Source organism: Bos mutus, chromosome 9, assembly GCF_027580195.1.
Source record: "Bos mutus isolate GX-2022 chromosome 9, NWIPB_WYAK_1.1, whole genome shotgun sequence".
Taxonomy (NCBI): Eukaryota; Metazoa; Chordata; class Mammalia; order Artiodactyla; family Bovidae; genus Bos; species Bos mutus.
In genome coordinates, this window is record NC_091625.1 from 94,771,742 (window position 1) to 94,786,668 (window position 14,927).

A 14,927-nucleotide genomic window follows, 5' to 3' on the forward strand; every position below is an offset into this window, starting at 1 on the left:
CTGTTTCTCTGACTTTAATTGTCCTCTGTGTGCTTTTATAGGTGGCCCTAGTGGTAAAAAATCCATTTGCCAATGCAGGAGACGCAAGAGACACGGGTTTGATCCCTGGGTTGGAAAGATCCTCTGGAGTAGGAAATGGCAACCCACTCCAGCATTCTTGCCTGGAGAATCCCATGGACAGAGGAGGCTGGTGAGCTACGGTCCATGGGGCTGCAAAGAATCAGACATGACTGAAGCGACTGAGCGTACATCGTATTGTTAGAAATGGGATAGGGTGTAACTTATCAGTCATTAAGTCCTGTACCGTAATCACTTAAAGAGTGTCTGGCACTTGTTGAATGCTTGATCAATATTTAATTAATGAATGGCTGACGGATGGATTCCAAAAACCAACTCAATTTGACTTTTCTGTAACTAGCAGTGGATGGCCACTAGGGGGAGGAAGAGTGCCCACTCATCCCTGCAGAGGCCCCTGTGAGGCCACCGGCACGGGTTTGGTAGAGAGCTGCTGCTGCTGCTGCGTCGCTTCAGTCGTGTCCAACTCTATGTGACTCCAACCCTAACCCCGTCCCTGGGATTCTCCAGGCAAGAACACGGGAGTGGGGTGCCATTTCCTTCTCCAATGCGTGAAAGGAAAAGTGAAAGTGAAGTCGCTCAGTCGTGTCCGACTCTTAGTGACCCCATGGACTGCAGCCTACCAGGCTCCTCCGTCCATGGGATTTTCCAAGCAAGAGTACTGGAGTGGGGTGCCATTGCCTTCTCCATGGTAGAGAGCAGGAATGTTTTTAAATAACCAAACCCTGCGTGTCTGGACTAGGTAAAGGCCTGGCCACCCGCAGGAGTGAACACTGAGTGCTCCAGGAGTTCTCGTTTCCAGCCTAGTGCTGACTGGTCCCGCCTCCCGGTGGCGCTGAAGGCCGGGGTCAGACACCTGAGCCCAAAGGCCACATGGAGAGAAAGCTCAGGGCATAGACGGTGTGTTTCGCTGCTAAGTCGCTTCAGTCGTGTCCAACTCTGTGCGACCCCATAGATAGCAGCTCACCAGGCTCCTCTGTCCTTGGGATTCTCCAGGCAAGAATACTAGAGTGGGTTGCCATTTCCTTCTCCAAAAAAGTTGGTGTGTTTTGAGCCAAGTGCAAAAACCTGCACTTAAAATACTTGGGAATCAGACAGACAGGACAGTACTTGATTCAGTAATGTGGTTAATAGGTTAGAAATGAGAGAGAAGCAACAAAAACCAAGGAATGCGTTTAGAAGAAATAGGCCCATGAAGTTGGTGACACTTTCCCGCTTAGCACTTGATAAAAAGCTGTTTCCTAGCATTTCTTCTTCCCCAGAGACTCAGAGCCTCGGGGAGCTAAGCTCTGCTGTTCACCTGGAAACAGGACCTTAGGAGGGAGGAGGTTTTGACCCTGCTGAGGCTGGAGCCCGAGTCCTTGTTCCTGTGGTTCTCCTGCCATCTACACGGGAGGCCTTTTGGGAGCAGGCACTCGGGAATGCCTGGCTGGAGAGCGGAGGCCAGGACCATCCCCTGGCAGCCCCGGCTTCCCTCCTCCTCATGTAGCCTCTGCAATTTGGGTGGGCCAACTGTTTTAACCTTATCATACAACAGTTTGTGTGCTCAGTCATGTTTGAGTCTTTGCAACTGCATGGACTATAGCCCTTGAGGCTCCTCTGTCCATGGGATTTCCTAGACAAGAATACTGGAGTGGGTTGTTCCAGTACTTCCACCTCCATGGGACCTTCCTGACCCAGGGATCAAACCCCGGTCTCCTGCCTTGCTGGTGGATTCTTTGCCGCTGAGCCACCAGTGTAGCCCCACCTCACAACAGAGAAACTGACAAATAGAGGCTCCTTAAGCCAAGGGGTCCTTAGCCTATAGTCCCACGAACTTGGATGTGAAAAAATTTATATCTTAATTTTCATTGACTTGTAACTAAAGTTTAGCATTTCGTCGCAAACCACGATAGAATTAGCAAGACTTGTGGTCTCCACATCTTGTTGCAGATATCTCAGTATTGCTTGCAATCATTGCTACTCTGAAATTACAGTCACTGTTAGATCACTGCTAGATTTCATACATCCCTGGCCACATATATTATTATAATTTAAAATATTTCAGTATAATTGATTTCCTTTGTTATAATGTATTTTATTTTATGCATTTAAATACAGAAGCTTCACCAGATAACCAGAGATTAAAAGAGAAAAGAATCTCTGCTTAAAGGGAATGATCCCTTAGGGTTCTATTAACCTCTTTTTCACTGATTTGCTATGGATCATAAATTAATATAATGTGAATTCCTGTTGAGGCTGAACAAAGGGAGTTTAGCTTCCAAAGCATTGAAAGGACATCTTATTACTAAGGAATTCATGTAAATTTGATAACAAAATGGCATTATAGAAAGTACACTAATTAGATCTGCATTTTCTGCTTTTCACTGACATGTTTTATCAATTCAATACCATCTTGGTTGGGGAAAGAAACAGATCAAAGGTGCTGTGTGTCTAGTGTCACTGATGGAAAAAGTAAGTAGGAGGAGTGGAGAACCTGCCAACTCATGTTAACCAGAAATAAGACCCCGCGCAGAAGGCTGTTGCTAAATACCATTAAAGACCATAACTAACTGATAGACGGAGGTTGTGGTGATATCCCTTCATAGATCCTTAATTGATTAAACATTTTTTTGAGTTTTGAAGTTAATTGTAAAAATTGCAGTTAACAGATGAAATTGTAGATATCCTAAAGTATTTTCAATTAGGATGATGTACATTCAATATTGGAGGAGGAAATGGCAACCCACTCCAGTGTCTTCCCTGGGAAAGCCCATGGACAGAAGAGCCTGGCGGGCTGCAGTCAATGGGGTTGCAAAAAAAAGTCAGACAAGACTTAGCAACGAAACAATAACACATTAAATATAGACTTTCATGCCTCTGACCACTCAGGATACAGAATTCATATCAGAAAAATTCAAGTGTGGAAGTCTGAGGCTTTTAGAAACATGAGAAGTCCCATTTAATAAAATTTAAAATCTTACATTATCATCACAGCAAAAAATGCAAAGATCTGTCTGTAGAGCATTTTGTCTTAAAAATGATGCTATTTTTGTTGTCTTTTCTACAGGTACTGAGCTGTCTGGGCCTCTAACCATCATCAGTGCTCCCTGTAAACCTATGAAGGGGAAGGTTAATGTCTGTGTCACTGAATACTCTTCCCCCTGCTGTTTGTAAATTCCCTCAGATTGGGGATTACTTCTGCTTATGCAGAAATTATCTGCGTAATTTATAACAATCTCTGGCAAAACCTCAGAAAAAAGATACGCTTCTTACTTAGCCGGATGTCAGAGGCTGCGGCAGGACCCGGGGAGAAGGCTCTGCAGATGGCATGAGGCTCTGGGAGCGATGATCCCAACGGAGGGATAGCTCCTTGGAACTTTTTTCTCCTGAGAAGAGTGACCCAGTTAAAAAGAGGAGAAAAGCTACGAGCAACACTGTTGCCAATGAAATAGGAGAGGGAGTGCTTTCAAAAGCGTGTGGCGCTGTTGCTGGACTCTGAGCTCATCCACGGGACTGGGGCGCACGGCCATGGAGTAGAACTTCATCGTGGGTCTGAGAAGAGACGGAAATGGCCCAGCAAGTCAGCCTCGGTTCCCTCCAGGAATCGGAACGTGAAGCGATCCTCCAGGTTTTGTACCGGGACCGGGAGGTTCAAAACACGGAGGCGGAGAGGATACGGTAGGCGGTCGTACAGATGGTGGAATTCTTGGTGTTTTTTGGCTTTTTCTGCTTGGAGGCCATCTCTCCTTGGCGTCTTGCTGCTTGCTTAGCTAATGCCATTTGCTCCGCATTCAGCCTCTTGTCTGACGAGAATCTGAAGCAAGGGCTGTGGGTGGAGGTGACCTTTGCTGTGTCACTAAGCTTCGGGATGGTCAGGGAAAGAATGCCTTTTTTCCCCACTTAAAACAATGCCTTTGTGTGATAAGTTAGTTGTCTGTCTGCCTGTCCATTTGCCTGCTTTGCAGGAATCGTTCAAGGGAAACCTTCAGACTTCCCATACACCCTTTCAAGGGAAAGACTTCTGGCTAAGGGTTTTCCTAAATTATTTTTGGTGGTAATTGAAGGCCCAAAGAAAGCAGCTTAGAAACAGCAGATCTGCTGGCGCCCATTCCGAGCCTTCTCTTTGCTTACTTTTGCTTGCCAGCCAGCTCTGAGGAAATGGGGAGCATGAAGTCTGAACCTGCCCAGCCTGCTCCCAGACTCCTTTGTCAACAGAGAACAGCTTCTCTGTCTCTGAAGGGCACGGGCTGTTTGCCATTAATTTAACACTTAACAGAGCAGGCCTGGGCTATCAGCACATGTCTCTTGTTAGCTGTCAAGATGCATCTTTAATATAATGATGCTTTGTTTATTGATGTTTATGAAAAATGTGAGGTCTAGAAAATAAGTAAATGGGATAGCCTTTTGATCTCATTGCGTTTTTAATGGCAGAATTCTTTTTCAGAGTCTGCCAAGAAAAACAAACATATAAAATAAATCTTCGGACCACCCAGTGTTTGAGGAAGGAGAGGAAATTTCTGGGTGAACTGGAAGTAACAATGTTCCTTTTCTACCCTCCTTTGTAATCCCAAAGCTGTCCAAGTGTACTTACACTTTCTTCCGCTTAAAAAAAAAAAAATACAGTGAGCAAAATAGAGTTTTCTTTGGTGATGGAAGATCTTTCAATGATTTAGAAGCATCGTTTTGAATGTCAACAAAATAACGTGGATATTTTGTTCCAAGGGTACCGAGAGTTGGCTGTAAGCTTGTTTCTCGGGATTAGCTTCTTTATCCTAAAAGTGACAGAGAGTCCATAAAAGAGTATTCTGGCTAATGGTATGTTTTATGGTTCAATGTAATATCCCTTTGCACTAAGAGGGGTCTTCCCTGGTGACCCAGATGGTAAAGAATCCGCCTGCAATGCGGGAGGCCTGGGTTCCATCGCTGGGACAGGAGGATCCCCTGGAGGAGGGCATGACAATCCACTCCAGTATTCTTGTCTGGAGAATCCCATGGACAAAGGAGCCTGGCGGGCTACAGTCCATGGGTCAAAAAGAGTCAAACATGACTGAGCTACTGACACATTTGCACTAGGGCTATCTTCTTGGGAGGGACAGGAACTGAAAGTAACCGACCACCCATAAAAAATAGTAGCAAAACTATAACATCAGTTAAATAACTTTGTTGGGGCACTTATAACAACAGCAGGCGTGTATGCTGTATCAGTTCAGTTCAGATCAGTCGCTCAGTCGTGTCTGACTCTTTGCAACCCTATGAATTGCAGCACGCCAGGCCTCCCTGTCCATCACCAACTCCCGGAGTTCACCCAGACTCACGTCCATCGAGTCAGTGATGCCATCCAGCCATCTCATCCTCTGTCGTCCCCTTCTCCTCCTGCCCCCAATCCCTCCCAGCATCAGAGTCTTTCCAATGAGTCAACTCTTCGCATGAGGTGGCCAAAGTACTGAAGTCTCAGCTTCAGCATCATTCCTTCCAAAGAAATCCCAGGGCTGATCTCCTTCAGAATGGACTGGTTGGATCTCCTTGCAGTCCAAGGGACTCTCAAGAGTCTTCTCCAACACCACAGTTCAAAAGCATCAATTCTTCGGCACTCAGCCTTCTTCACAGTCCAACTCTCACATCCATACATGACCACAGGGAAAACCATAGCCTTGACTATGCTATATACTTACACATCATTCCCTGTCTTGAATGTTAGAATTGGTGCCGTTTTCCTGCATATCCCTCTTCTTTCACTGTTTTCTTTACCATTATAATGCCGCTTGGACACAAAGGGATGAACCTAGAACAAAATCAGCAGCTGACTCCTCCGGGCCAGGCGGAGTGTTTATGCTTTGCCATTTCATCCTTACAGCCACCCTGGGAGGTAAGGCTTTCACAGCTGAGAAAACCTCTGAGCCTCTGCTCCAGAAGACGGCAGGAGATCCTGGTTCGCACAGCTGTGTTAGAACCCGGGGGTGCTGGATGGCAAAGCCCCTTCTGTGTCTCCATACTGTTGAGGCCCTTGCCACGTAGGGGTTTGGCTGGCTTCTGTCCTTCCACTCAGTTGGTTCTTACCACTTAACTCTCTGTACCACAGGAATCTGAAGACGCGCTTGCAGCATCTCAGGTGGAAAGGCGCGAAGAGCGTGAGCCAGGAGTACAAAGAGAAGTCCTGTGCCCGCTGCCAGCAGACCCTGGGGCTCCTGCTGAACCGGGGGGCCGTGTGTCAGGGCTGCAGCCACCGCGTGTGCAGCGAGTGCCGGGTGTTCCTGAGGAGGACCCGCGCCTGGAAGTGCACCGTGTGCTTCGAGGACAGGTGAGGATGGGCGGGGCCGGCCAGGATGGGCGTGGCCAGATAAGATGGGCGGGGCGGTGGGGCAAGGATGGCTGGAAAGCCTCGAAGATGGTCCAGGACAACAACCGATAAAGACAGCTGTCATTCTTCACACTTAATAGGAAAATGTTCAGAGAATGCTTAATATGGAGCTGCCTTTCTAGACATGGAAATTATTGTAACTCAAAAACACATTTTGCTATATGAAAAAAAAGTTTTGTTTTTAATTTACAAATGTTTGTAATGGCTGCTGCTGCTGCTACTAAGTCGCTTCAGTCATGTCCGATTCTGGGCGACCCCATAGACAGCAGCCCACCAGGCTCCTCCATCCCCGGGATTCTCCAGGCAAGAACACTGGAGTGTAATGGCTAAGAATCAGCTAACCTAGAAGTTAAGATTCCCTTCAATTTCTTAACTAGTTAGTTTTGTTAGTTTTCTTAGAGCTTAATTTATCTCTTTGAGGAAAAGTGGAGCGAATTGTAATATAAGGAATATTAGAGTGTCCCATGGAGCTTTATTAAGGCCTTTTTGAAGGAAGAAAGTTGACCTGTATTGATGCTTCACTAAAGAATCGGTTATGGTTTCAATTAGTGATAGACTGAATCTACATTTATTCTAATCTTTTGATGTTGTGAGCTTTTAAAATATTTTAAACACGGAATTGGTATTTTTGAAATACCCTTCTTGGAAATGATAAAGAACATGTATGGCTTGATCTCATACTGTTCGAAGCAAGAATGGGCTGGTCATCGATTCCTGGAAAACCCAGGGAGTTGTTGTGGGGGAGTGTGCACAAGGACATCACAGAACTCCTGAGGAGCAGAAATGTTTGTGTGGTGTGAATCTAGGAGAATAATCTGAGACTGAGATTTGAAAAGAACTTCTAAATGTTGCTTAGGTGCGTGCACGCCTGGGCAGACTGTGAGGTGATTACACGGTGAGGGCACACTGGTGGGGCTTTTCTTGCCCCCTAAAGTGGGAGGATTGTGTTCATAAGCATCCTGGCATTAATCTCCTTAAACTTCCCCTTGCTTTGTGAGCCTTAATGTACTTCAGTCTACCGGGGTCCAGCCCCGGTGGAGTCAGGGGTTTCGAAGGGGAGATGGCTTCGGCGATCAGGATATGATAGAATTAAAGATATAAAGAGTGGTTAAATAAGGATAGCTAAGTGAGAAAATTCAGTGGAGTAAAGAGGCTGAATAACTTGGTTTACGTGGAAAGCTAATAAAATTCCAAAATAAGGAACTTGCGTCACCTACGTAGGCCGCAGGCGTCCTCCTGTTCTCCCGAAGGAGAGGAGACACTAAGGCCTCCCCAGTCAGATCTTAGAAGCCCAGGCAAAATTAGTAGGCTTCACGAGCCTCCACGCTCAAGATGGGAATTCAGCCAGAAGGTGAGAGAAAGAACAACATGGGGAGACCACATTTCGGTGAACAAGGCCCACATTTTATTTTCCAAAGTAGTTTTTATACCTTAAGTTGTGCATAGAGGATAATGGGGGAAGGGGTAGAGTCAGCAGTAAGCCAGGCTTTCTTCCTGCAAACTTATCATATGCAAAAGTTTAGGTGAATTACATTATCTTCTGGCCAAGAGGCCTGTTAACATTTTATGATCCTGTCTTCAGAAAACGTATTTTTCTCTAAAGGTGATTATTCTAAAGTCAGGTGCCACCCTCCAAAAGCATTAGATAAAAGTTGCAATCCTATAGGGCAAAGATGTGGTGGGCTATAACAAGAAAAGAATTAACTCAAGGGTCCAAGGTTACAAACATTAAAGCTACTACTTACATTCCTATACACCAATTATATTAATCAATACACTGCCAGGGACACAGTAGGTAAGGGATATGGAAACTTAGCAGCAAACATTGGCCCAACAAGTGAAAAACCCTTCACCAATACAATTTCTAATCAATCGTTTAACTGCTCAAAGGAATCTGTATTTAGACAGTTTAGAACATCTCATGCCTCTCACAGTTGGGAGGCTCTGAACAATCACATGTGGCCGGAAGAACCTATTCAGGCAGGCTAGAGGACGTCCAAAGGAGTTTGTAGGTTGAAACACTCTTGTCATGCCCAGGAACTTTATTAACTGGAGCTGTAAGTTAACTCTTTTTCAGAGAGAGGTGGTGGGGGACAGCCCCCCGTAAAGTCAGAGGTGTAGGTGAGGGCACAAAGCAGTAAAGTAGGCAGACTCTGGTTTGGGGGGTAGATGCTTGAGAATTTCCAGGGGGACTCCTGAGGCTCGATCCCACCTTTGCGTATGCCAAGCCTCCTTCCTCATGACCTTTGCCATGGGTGGAGTTCCTCACGCTGGCTCCTGGCATCAATCACTCATTCAAAGGCAGGTCGTTCAACCAGATTGCCTTGCTCCTAAGCACCCCTCTCTGAAACAGCATGTCACGTCACATCCACGTGGCCAGAGTCACCTCCAAATATATCAGGTTTCCTCAGTCTGTCAAAGCCAGCACCCTTCAGGCTTTTCTTAGCTTGAGAGGGAAAGAGAAAGAATTCCTGTGAGCCAGCCCTGGCTGCACTTGTGCTCAAGCAGGTCCTGGGCTCTTGAGAGAGGAGGGAAGGTCCTAAGACCCTCTTCAGCGAACCATATGTACTGGGTTGATAAACACTGATGATAAACACTGCATCACAAGGTAGTAATTCTTCAGCACTTCTTTTAGTGGTTAAAGTGAGTAAAGCGAAGTCGCTCAGTCATGTCTGACTCTTTGCAACCCCATGGACTGTAGCTTACCAGGCTCCTCTGTCCATGGGATTTTCCAGGCAAGAGTACTGGAGTGGGTTCCCATTTCCTTCTCCAGAGGATCTTCCAGACCCAGGGATTGAGCCCGGGTCTCCCGCATTGTAGGCAGACGCTTTATCATCTGAGCCACCAGGGGAGTCTCAAAGTGAAAGTGAAAGTCGCTCAGTCGTGTCCAACTCTTTGCGACCCCATGGACCATACAGTCCATGGAATTCTCCAGGCCAGGATACTGGAGTGGGTAGCCTTTCCCTTCTCCAGGAAACCTTCCCAATGCAGGGGTCGAACCCAGGTCTCCCACACTGCAGGCAGATTCTTTACCAGATGAGCCACAAGGGAAGCCCCTTTAGTGGTTAACTGGAAACTAAAAATCAAAACAGGAGGACAGGGTCTGAGGCAACCTCCCAGGAAGGGGGGCCGTGTTGAAATCTCCGCCCTGGAGAGCACTGTGCCCTGGGGCATTGTAACTGAACCCCTCTAAGCTCTTGAAGTGTGATTTCTAAAACCCCAGCTTCCTGGTGTCGAAATAAGGATGTTTTTCAAAATATGAGAGATAATTGCATTGCTCTGAGAGAACTGACGCAGGAAATTGTAGGGCGAGAGAGCTAAGTAATTTATAACAACCCCCCCCCCACCTTCTCTTTGCTTCCTTTCTTTGAAGCTTTCTACCCTCTCTAGTTTTGTCCACTCTGGGCTGCCGTCCAGTCTAGGGGGTCAAACCAAAGAAAAGGCTTGGTGAAGTGTGAGAGTCTTTGACAGTCTTAACTGGGACCTGGACAGGTTTTCGACCCCAATCGTTTTCTTCTCCCTGCTTCTTCTTCAGCCTAAGACCCATCCCTCAAGAAGTGGATTTGTTGTGGGAACAGGAGGAAAACATAGGTTTTAAAATCAAGCAAAAGTAAAGTCTAGGGTAGCAGTTTTGAAGAAAGCAAAACCAGTGTTCAGACTGCTGCAGTCAGTGCAGAGGGCCTGTGAGCAGCGCTGGCCCTGGGCTTGGGCTAAGGGTCCAGGAAACAGATGAGGATTCTGCCTGCTGGGTAGGTTTTCTGCTCAGGACCCGTAGGGGCTCAGGGGAGGGGGTGGGGGACTAAGCTGGCTCAAGGTGACTTCCCAGAGCACCCTGTGGGAGCATTTCTGGAAGATGGTCAGGCTTAGAGAGGGAAATGAACACAGTCAGGGACAAGGAATAACATGGGCATGATGCTGACTCAAACTATTGGAGTTTTAGCTTCAACATCAGTCCTTCCAATGAATATTTAGGATTGATTTCCTTTAGAATTGACTCTCCTTGCAGTCCAAGGGACTCTCAAGAGTCTTCTCCAACACCACAGTTCAAAAGCATCAATTCTCCGGCACTCAGGTTTCTTTATAGTCCAACTCTCACATCCATGGCTCCTTAGTTGCTTCAGACGTGTCTGACTCTTTGCTGCCCATGAACTGAAGCCCACCAGGCTTCTCCATCCATGGGATTCTCCAGGCAAGAATACTGGAGTGGGTTGCCATTTCCTTCTCCACACATCCATACATGACTACTGGAAAAACCATAGCTTTGACTTAACGGACCTTTGTTGGCACAGTAATATCTCTGCTTTATAATATGCTGTCTAGTTTGGAGATTGCTTTTCTTCCAAGGAGCAAGTGTCTTTTAATTTCATGGCTGCCAGTCACCATCTGTAGTGATTTTGGAGCCCAAAAATATAGTCTCTCACTGTTTCCATTGTTTACCCATCTATTTGCCATGAAGTGATGGGACCAGATGCCATGATCTTAGTTTTCTGAATATTGAGTTTTAAGTCAACTTTTTCACTCTCCTCTTTCACTTTCATCAAGAGTCTCTTTAGTTCCTCTTTGCTTTCTGCCATAAGGGTGGTGTCATCTGCATATCTGAGGTTATTGATATTTCTTCTGGCAATCTTAATTCCAGCTTGTGCTTCATCCAGCCCAGCATTTTGCATGATGTACTCTGCATGGAACTTAAATAAGCAGGGTGACAATATACAGCCTTGACATACTCCTTTCCCAATTTGGAACCAGTCTGTTGTTCCATGTTTGGTTCTAACTGTTGCTTCTTGACCTGCATACAGATTTCTCAGGAGGCAGGTCAGGTGGTCTAGGATTCCTATCTCTTCTAAGAATTTTCCACAGCTTGTTGTGATCCACACAGTCAAAGGCTTTGGTGTAGTCAGTAAAGCAGAAGTAGATGTTTTTCTGGAACTCTCTTGCTTTCCTGATGATCCAAAGGATGTTGGCAATTTGATCTCTGGTTCCTCTGCCTTTCTAAATCCAACTCGAACATCTGGAAGTTCACAGTTCACGTGAACTGTTGAAACCTGGCTTGGAGAATTTTGAGCATTACTTTACTAGTGTGTGAGATGAGTGCAATTGTGCGGTAGTTTGAGCATTCTTTGGCATTGCCTTTCTTTGGGATTGGAATGAAAACTGACCTTTTCCAGTCCTGTGGCCACTGCTGAGTTTTCCCAATTTGCTGGCATATTGAGTGCAGCACTTTCACAGCATCATCTTTAGGATCTGAAATAGCTCAACTGGAATTCCATCGCCTCCACTAGCTTTGTTCGCAGTGATGCTTCCTAAGGCCCACTGACTTCACATTCCAGGATGTCTGGCTCTAGGTCAGTGATCACACCATCGTGGTTATCTGGGTTGTGAAGATCTATTCTGTATAGTTCTTCTGTGTATTCTTGCCACCTTTTCTGAATATCTTCTGCTTCTGTTAGGTCCGTACCATTTCTGTCCTTTATTGTGCCCATCTTTGCATGAAAAGTTCCCTTGATATCTCTAATTTTCTTGAAGAGATCTCTAGTCTTTTCCATTCTATTGTTTTCCTCTATTTCTTTGCATTGATCACTGAGGAAGGCTTTCTTATCTCTCCTTGCTATTCTTTGGAACTCTACACTCATGTGGGTATATCTTTCCTTTTCTCTTTTGCCTTTAGCTTCTCTTCTTGTCTCAGCTATTTGTAAGGCCTCCTCAGATAGCCATTTTGCCTTTTTGCATTTCTTTTTCTTGCATTTGCTTTTTATCCATTGGCCAAATGAGGGTACGAGTGACTTAATAGTCTTTGAAGCCTTCTGTTACCAAAGATACAGTGAAAAAGTGGAAATTTGTGGCATACTTTTTGGAAAGTTTATCTTGTCCTTACTAAAGGGAATATTTACACAATAGTTTGAGTGTCATCCCTTTAGTTGAAGTTGATTTCTCCTATGGTCAGTCATGGCAGGTCTTGCTTCAAGAAACCTTTTTGTGATGAGTAAGCTTCCTGTATCCTTAAGTTCAGACTTGAAGTTGTCACTCACTCAGTTCCGCTGAACCTTTTCACCCTACAGGAAGGTCAGTGCCAGGAGGCCATTTTTCCAGGCTGACACTCAAGGTGCTGGTGAAGTGCTGCCTTGGTTTGAGCTCTGGGCTGAAATGTAGCTGAGAGTTATGGGCACTGGGGGTGGAGGGCTACCAGACAGGCTGGTAGGCCCTTTCCAGTCGTGTGTTTGTAGGAATTTCCACAATAACAGACGCACATCCATAGATCAGCCCAAGAGTGCATTCCAGTGCCAAACAGACGTCATGGGTAGATTTTTTGATTTCGGATGATTCTACTCCTGCACTGTTTCATGAATGCAGATATCTGTGAGATCCTGATTTCCCAATTTGGAGTTTCTTTATTTTGATTCATTTTCAGTCAACTGAAGTGTCTCTTCAAAGATTTTTCTTCTCAGAAGAGCATGTGGGTGGTGTGTTTTAAGCCATTGCCTATCTGAAGATGCCTTCAATAGCCTTTCCTCATGAGTAAGGACTTCCCTGGGTTTTATTCATTTTTTAAACTATTTTGGTTTTGGGTGTAGCTGATTAACAGACATTGTGGTGGCAGTTTCATTTGAAGAACCAGACATTCATATCTATCCGCTCTCCACCAGGCTCCCCTCCCATCCAGGCTGCCAGACAACTTTGAGTAGAGCTCCATAAGCACATGGAAAGTTCCATAGCACACAGCACATGGAGCTTTGAGCAGAGTTCCACGTGCTATGCAGCAGGTCATTGTCGGCTATCATTTTCAACACAGCAGTAGGACTTCACTGGGTTTTAAAATCTCAGGTCCCAACTTTCCATCTTTAAGTTCGTTTAACGTGTTATCATTGTCCTTGGGAATCTACTGTAACAGACACACTGGAGACTAGCTTTATTTTTCTTTATTGATCATCTGGATTTTAGGTAGTAGAAGCATATTGGGTTTTTTCCAAATCCTTGTAATTGAAAGCAGTTTCTAATATCTTCCTGGGTCTGAGTCTCTCCACACTGATTTTCATGGATTAAGAAGAATTCCCTGGAGCTAGCTGTGCCTTGGATGTGCTTGTTGTTTTTTTAATTATTTTTAATTGTGGAGAAATACACATAAAATTTACCATTATAGCTAAGGCTACGTGTACAGTTTAATGGCATTTGAAAGTGTGGGTAATCATTAGTCAAACCCACTTCATCAGCCTTCACTCATCAAGGTCATCCAGGAGACTTACATACCCACTGTTATCTTTTTAAAAATGTTTATTTATTTTTGCTGCTCTGGGTCTTGGTTGCTGCACATGGACTTTCTCTAGCGGTGGTGAGCAGGGGTCCACTCCTCATTGTGGTGCATGGGCTTCTCAATGTGGTGGCTTCTCTCGTTGTGCACAGGCTCTCGGGTACATGGGCTGCAGGGGCTGTGGCACAGGGGCTTAGTTTCTCTGTGGCATGTGGGATCATCCCAGGCCAGGGATCGAATCCTGTGTTCCCCGCATTGGCAGATGGATTCTTAGCCCCTGTGCCACCAGGGAAGGCCCTCAATTATTTCTTAAATTTCAATTAATTATGGCTGTGCTGCGTCTTCCTTGTTGCGTGTTGGCTTTCTCTGGTTGCAACACCCCCTCCATTCTTGTCCTAAACAGTGAGATGTTCACCAAGTGAGTTGTTTTCCAGGAACTGGGAGTCAGCGGCCTCTCAGTTCAGTTTGGTTCAGTCACTCAGTCGTGTCCGACTCTTTGTGACCCCATGAATTGCAGCACGCCAGGCCTCCCTGTCCATCACCAACTCCCGGAGTTCACTCAGACTCATGTCCATCGAGTCAGTGATGCCATCCAGCCATCTCAACCTCTGTCGTCCCCTTCTCCTCCTGCCCCCAATCCCTCCCAGCATCAGAGTCTTTTCCAATGAGTCAACTCTTCGCATGAGGTGGCCAAAGTACTCAAGTTTCAGCTTTAGCATCATTCCTTCCAAAGAAAACCCAGGGCTGATCTCTTCAGAATGGACTGGTTGGATCTCCTTGCAGTCCAAGGGACTTTAGTTTGAGCTTAATTGGCTAAGATTGGATAGGCCCACCGACCCGCCAACTGCGCGTGCGTAAGGGTCCTCTCCGTGACCTTTTGAGGTCAGAGGGCAAAAATTCCACCCCCCCAAGATCGTGGTGAGTGCCTCCATCTTCCCAAGAGCAGAGGCCTGGAGCCTAGTTACACCTGCACACAATGGCCATGGCCCACCTTTTAACAATCACCCTTCCCCACGCTCTGCACACCCAGAGCCCCTGCCGCTTTAGTCTTCATCCCATCAGTACTTTGAACCCTTGCCGTCCGGGAGGTGGATCTGAGGCCTGCTCCCTCTCTCTGCACTTGGTTGCCTTGCGAATAAACCCTTGCTTTGCTGCAGACTTCAGCGTCTCAGCTTACTGCACGTCAGGCAAACCAACCTGGTAATACCTGCGTGTTGTGGTACAACCATCAGCACCGCCTACTTCCAGGCTTTTTCATCTTGCACAACT

General features: G+C 46.0%; 1 protein-coding gene across 1 annotated transcript in view; it reads left to right on the top strand.

The window, feature by feature from the left end:
- Positions 1 to 14,927, top strand: part of SYTL3 (synaptotagmin like 3) — a 96,391-nt gene that overhangs the window by 9,613 nt on the left and 71,851 nt on the right. The window contains exons 2-3 of the mRNA XM_070376969.1: positions 3,125 to 3,735; positions 6,137 to 6,355. Of these exons, the coding sequence (XP_070233070.1) occupies positions 3,626 to 3,735; positions 6,137 to 6,355 (329 nt within the window). The 5' untranslated portion in view covers positions 3,125 to 3,625. The remainder of the gene's footprint in view (positions 1 to 3,124; positions 3,736 to 6,136; positions 6,356 to 14,927) is intronic.